Genomic DNA, 6,519 nt, shown 5'->3' with positions numbered 1-6,519 from the left:
AAAGAAAAGCAGATAATCTACATATATACATACCACATATTATGCTTCATAAGTAGTAAATGGCACCAAAAATAAAATAAAAATAATTTTACAACCAAATAGAATCAGAATTTTTAAAAGTTACAGTTTCTCTGTAAAATGTCCAATTTCACCCATTAATTATCATAAATGCTGTAAATTTACCTCCAACTAATTTCAATTATAAGTTTGATTGATGTGGAATGTAATGCAAATAAATGCAAGAATAAAAACTATAAAGCAACTTCAGGACTTACCAGGGTATATCCTTAAAAAACGCAACAGTTGTGTTGGAAATGACTCATGTTTGTGTAATTCCCCTGATGTAAATGTTGTGAATATGTATATATTAAAATGTCTATTTTTAGATACTTTGTGTAACCAGTTTAATGAAAAAGAATTCAAACAAAACAGACAGCAGTACTTCTTTGCACCTATAGGGTGCGTTCTTGTCCTTGCTTTTTCTCATGAATGCGTAATGACGCATCCGTCTCGCTGCGCTCCCCTCCCTCCTGTCACATCTGGATTTGCCTCCTCTCATCAGCAGCACTCAGCAGAGAGAGGAAGAGCAAAGAAGAGAGGGAAACGACCTGAGAAGTAGGGACTAGCTTGTCGTGGCATCCTCGTCTCTTACACAGAATCAATTCGGAAGAAAAATAAATCCACCCTCTCATCCTCGCGCGCGCGGACATCTGTGTTTCCATTTCCTGACAGTCTTTCTTCCCTTTCTCGTTTGATCCTGCCTTCTTTTGCCTCGGATATTATGAGCTCCAGCTTGCTAGAAAACCCAGTGCAGGCGATTCTGTACCTGCGGGAGCTTACAACCATCGTCCAGAACCAGCAGAGTCTCATCCAGACCCAGCGCGCCCGGATAGAGGAGCTGGACCGGCGCGTAGACGAGCTCCTCGGAGAGAACAGGCACCTGCGGGACGTCAGAGTACAGCAGCAGCATCCATACCTCCACCACCATCACCACCATCATCTCCCGGACCCCACCTACCTCCACCATCACCACCATCAGGATCCCCAACCGAAGAACAGCGGAGCGGTTCTTCCAGACCATGCCCCCGCAGCACCCGCACAGGTCGAGGCGCCCCCGGGAATCCAGCCGCCGCCTGCTAAGCCCATGGACCCGGGGGACATGCAGCTGGTCCCCGCAGACCCGTCCACGATTTCCCCCGTGGAAAGTGAGACGGAAAACGGGGGAAGTTGCGCCAGCTGCCGCTCTCTGGTTCCGATGACCCCAGCTACCCTCTGCCGGTCCCTGACTCTGGCCCGGAAATCCGAGTGAGTGATGCATGCTTGGTGTTGTGTTTGTGTGCATCCTTAAATAAACATCCCAGCAAAACACATCAAATGCAACAGAAACTTATTCCAGCCTCGGATGAATCTTGAACTGTGTGCGCGCGCGCGCCCTCCAGATTGGAGAGGCTTTTTAATTAATCAAGAAGTCGGCTGCACATTTCCAATTGTCAGGGCTGAAGGCAGCGGAGGAAGAGCTGGATTATTTAGAAGGGGATCACTGGATCATTACGTAACAAACAGCTGCACGGCCGCGCGTCGGCGCGCGCGTGCGTGCTGGCGCGCGTTAAGCACAGAGACGTGATGGAGCGGTGATCAGACACCTTGAGTTACTCTACGCAGCGCTGCTGGCCTCTCCTTTATTTACGGGATCTGGGAACTCTCACGGGATCTCCGAGCCTCTGATGTTGCAGAGTTGAATGAAACATACACAACATGGGCTACACACACATATACACGTGGCCACATTGACACAAGAAGACTTTACACACTAGAAAACCATCTAATGAGAAAAAAAACACATGTTGCCATCGTGATGTTGGGCTCCTGGCTGTGTCCTGCCAGGAACCCTGATTGGTCTCTTTGGGACCCCACTGAGGGGAAGATTAGTTAAGAAGAGGAGGGGGAGCTTAAGGGGACAGGGGACACACACACATATATATATATATATATATATATATAGTATATATACATATTTCTTAGTTGCTAAACCAGCTTGTTGCTCTTCTCCAGAGTAAAGCATATCTTTGAAGGACATTTATGAAGAAACCATTAGAATTTCACCTCATTGTTGCACTTCTTTAGTTTAATTTGGCCAGGAAACAGTTTTATCATATTGGGTAAATCAGCAATAAGTTGGTCTGCAGGACAAAATCTCTATGGAGAGTCAAGAATAATCAGCATGTAAAAGTTAAAGTCCCATTAGTTGTCATAGGACCCAACTCCTGGGGGAGGGGTGAGCTGCAGACACAACCGCGATCAAGAACCATTTGGTGGTTTAACCCCCCCTAATCCAACCCCTTAATTCTGAGGGTCAAGCACAGAGGAATTGGGTCAATTGTTTTTACCATTAAATATCGATATTTAAATGCTGTATACTTGTATAGTGATTTTCTACGTTCCTCGAAGGCCTAAACCCAAGACATTCTCACTCCTTGACGTTTGCTTAAGGCCTCTCTTGTTCTTGGGTTTACCCAACTCGTTTTTTGACGTGCTAGCTGCTAGTAAAATCAAGGTTCTACAACCCTTGGGACACAGTACTGGATAAGCACTGGTTCTCAGGACGCGTCCTGTACCGGTTCCCTATCCCAGTACCAGTACCCTAACCTTAACCCGGTACTGGTTCACGTCCAGATTGGCGTCTGGTAGCAGTTCAGGTCTGGCACTGCATCTGGCCCGGTGTCGGATTAGAGTTTGGGGACCAGTACCGAGTTTGGGTACCGAAACCTGGTTTGTGGCCCGGAGGTTGGGGACAGCCAGTACGACGAAAAACGACAAGTTGGAGACACCAAAACATCAAAAAGGGACGCGGATGGGTCCTTAACCAAACGTCAAAATGTGACGACTTGGGAGTGAGAATGTGTGCCTTTACAGAGATCCACTCCGCTGCACCACGGCCACCCCACTTGTTAACAAGTACAAGATTTTGGTCACACTAGCTAACTAGTGAGCCTTACAGGAGCCTTACTTGTGAACTTGTAAAACAATGGCATGCAACTAGTTAACTAGTGGCCTTTTTAGATGTTCACTAGTTAACTAGTAAGCTCAAATATGTCCACTAGTAAACATTTTTAAACATCACTAGTTCACATTTTTTAGTTAACTAGTGCTTTTGGCATTACTAGTTAGGCTTAAAACAGCTGGATATTGATTTAACCCTAGAACACTTTCACTATAAACAGTCACACCTTCGCTTTTGCTGGATATAATACACCCAATAAAAAGTTTTTCTCATAAATAATAGATCGAAATATAACAGCACATGATAAATTAGAAATCTTTTACTTTCAACTGTGGTTTATGTAACAAATAGAAAATAAAAACATAGGAAGATCCTAAAAACATGCTTGAAAATTACTGGAAAATTAGGAATTCGAGAAGAAAAAAAATTCAGAAAAGAAAAAAAGTAATGATAGTGGAGACTTGACCTTCGGTCTCCCCATTCCTGGGACATGTGAGTCTTTACCCAGGGACTCTCCGAAAAATGCAACATATTGAGAATCATGAGAGAATCTTAAATACTTAAGCTCTGGTGAAAATCACCCGGCGATAGTAGGGTTAGTGATCAAAGGGCTTGCCTTAGAGTCTCATTTTCAGAATATTAGTTATGACTTGGCCTGTATTTGAACTCACGACTTTCCAGACTTGGGGCGGACACTCGACCACAAGGTCACTGAGTTGGCAATTTTTGTTTGTAATGTAAAGTCTCTCCTGTAATCTGGAGTGCATTTTTAGGAACATTTATCCAAATTTATGTGTCATTTTTGTAAGGCTAAGCAGGTGTGGAGGGCAGTTTGAGTCAGATCTGCTTATGTAAGACATACATATGTGTGAGTTTACCTTTTTCATTCCCCGTTGGTGAACATTTGCTCTCCTCGCCGCACACAGACATGACATGTGTGATGCGTGGAGTTGGCAGCGATTTGGTTTGGATGCTCTGCACCGTTGCAAGTGTTGCCAGTGCACATAGACACGCTCGTGGGGCAGAGGCGGGCGGCATCCTCTCCTCTCATTCTGCTTCCCTCTCTCCAGCTGAGCCTTCTATATGCCCCACTTAGCCCATGGAGCGAACAGTAATCAGCCCCTTCTCAAGAGAGAGAAAGGCAGAACATTGAAAGGGAAAGAGAGGGATGCACTCTCAGCCGTTGTCTTTGATGCAGCCCTTGGAGGTGTCTGGAGGAAGAAGCTTGAGGCTGACACCGCGGACCCGAGAAACAGAAAGAAGCTGGGAGAGGGCTAGCAAAAAAAAAGACCAAAACACATAAAAGAGATGCATCTGGGACAGCTATCTCGTCATTCTGCCTGCATTACTTGCAAGCCGATAGGCTGGACAATGTGTGTTGCAGCCTTTGGCACAGTAGAAGGGGTATACAATTCACTGGCAGCAAATTGAGCCCAAAAGGACCTGATATTATTGCAACTCCTCTTTTTTTCCCTCCACTTTTCATGCACTCTCTCCTGGCTGGTAAAAGCATGTTGTTTAAAGTACTCTTACAAAATCGCACGGAGGGAAGGAAGGGAACAGGGACACGGGGCCTGAAAGCGAGAGGGACACGACTGAACCGCAGGATAAATGTACTGCTAAAATATTCACCTGTTCTTGTTGTACGTGGTATTTGCTGCAGAGGGTTTCACATGTCTGTTGTAACCAGACATGCAGGAAAAGTGTGGCGGGCTGGTTGTCTTTTATCCCTGATAGAAACTGACTTTGATAGTTGAGTTCTTTCATTAAGTTTACACTTAAGTTCTATTTAAAGCCTTTTTTGTCTTTTTACTTTTATGCTTCGAGACGCACAAAAACTGCACAACTGTTTGTTTGTTGGGGCTGCCACGATTAGTCGACTAATCACCGACTAATCGACTATTAAAAAAGTCGACGACTAATTTAATAGTCGATTATTTGTTACTTTATATGACATGGAGTCAGAGTGTAGTAGAGTTACAAGTTATAATGGTATTCTGCAAGCTTTTTGGAGTATTTGGAATTTACGAAGGTTTTTTTTAGGCTATTTTGGAATTTAGCTAATATTTCAGCTACATGCTAGCTATTTTGGCTAATTTAGAATTTTTTTAGGCTATTTTGGAGTTTAACTAATATTTCAGCTACATGCTAGCTATTTTTGGCTAATTTAGAATTTTTTAGGCTATTTTGGAGTTTAGCTAATATTTCAGCTACATGCTACCTATTTTGGCTAATTTAGATTTTTTTTAGGCTATTTTGGAGTTTAACTAATATTTCAGCTGCCTGCTAGCTGTTTTGGCTAATTTAGGCTTTTTTCCGTTTTTTGGAGCTATTTTGGAGTTTTGCTTATATTTCAGCTGCATGCTAGCTGTTTTGGCTTATTTTAGAATTTCTTTAGGCTATTTTGGAGTTTAGCTAATATTTCAGCTGCATGCTAGCTGTTTTGGCTAATTTAGATTTTTTTCTAGGCTTTTTCAGAGATTAGCTAATATTTTAGCTGCATGCTAGCTGTTTTGGCTAATTTAGACGTTTTTGTGTTTTAGGCTATTTTAGAGATTAGCTAAAATTTTAGCTGTTTGCCATCTGTTACAGCTAATTTAGGTTTTTTTTCAGTAATTTAAGGCTATTTTGGAGTTTAGCTAAAATTTGAGCTGCATGCTAGTTATTTTGGCAAATTTAGAATTTTTTAGGGTTTTTTTTAGTTTAGCTAATATTTCAGCTGCATGCTAGCTGTTTTGGCTAATTTAGATTTTTTTGTAGGCTGTTTCAGAGATTAGCTAATATTTTAGCTGCATGCTAGCTGTTTTGGCTAATTCAGACGTTTTTGTTTTTTAGGTTGTTTTAGAGATTAGCTAAAATTTTAGCTGTTTGCAAGCTGTTACGGCTAATTTAGGTTTCTTTCTGTTATTTAAGGCTATTTTGGAGTTTAGCTAATATTTGAGTTGCATGCCAGCTATTTTGGCATTTAGCTAATATTTTATCTGCATGCCAGCTGTTTTCACTAATTCAGGAATTTTTCTGTTTTTTAAGATTATTTTGGCATTTAACTAATATTTTAGCTGGCTATCAGCTTCAGCATTTTCAGCTATCAATTTCAGGATTTTTAGCAATCAGCACTAGCATCTTTAGCTGCCAAATTCAGCTTACAGCATTCAGACTAGCATTATCACAGGTAATGCTATATATCTAGTTTGTAGTTGGTTTAAAGCTAATGATGGTTAAGGTGTGTGCTTTACATCCAGTTTGCGCATGACCCGATTAGTCGACTAATGGTAAAAAAATAATCAGTGATTAGTCGACTATCAAAATAATCGTTTGTGGCATTGTTGTTTATTTAAAATATATTTTCAAAACCCATAAAATTAAAAAAATGTGGTATGGCACCATCATTAGAAATCAAAGAAGAAAATACCAAAAACTGAACTTCCATCCATTTTCCTGACCGCTTCATCCCGTTCGGGGTCGCGGGGGTGCCGGAGCCTATCCCGGCTACTGATGGGCGAAGGCGGGGTACACCC

The 6,519-nt window shown here is 42.1% G+C and overlaps 1 protein-coding gene across 2 annotated transcripts in view; it reads left to right on the top strand.

The window, feature by feature from the left end:
• Positions 1-537: 537 nt before the first annotated feature.
• iqsec3b (IQ motif and Sec7 domain ArfGEF 3b) overlaps positions 538-6,519 on the top strand; it is a 47,675-nt gene continuing 41,693 nt past the window's right edge. Inside the window, exon 1 of one of the 2 annotated variants that reach the window (XM_024282066.2) lies at positions 538-1,305. In XM_024282066.2, the coding sequence (XP_024137834.1) occupies positions 782-1,305 (524 nt within the window). In that variant the 5' untranslated portion in view covers positions 538-781. The remainder of the gene's footprint in view (positions 1,306-6,519) is intronic. The other variant, XM_024282067.2, reaches the window with a different exon arrangement.

Source organism: Oryzias melastigma, linkage group LG6, assembly GCF_002922805.2.
Source record: "Oryzias melastigma strain HK-1 linkage group LG6, ASM292280v2, whole genome shotgun sequence".
NCBI lineage: Eukaryota > Metazoa > Chordata > Actinopteri > Beloniformes > Adrianichthyidae > Oryzias > Oryzias melastigma.
Note: the sequence above shows the minus strand (reverse complement) of the source record. Positions and strands in the feature narration are given on the sequence as shown.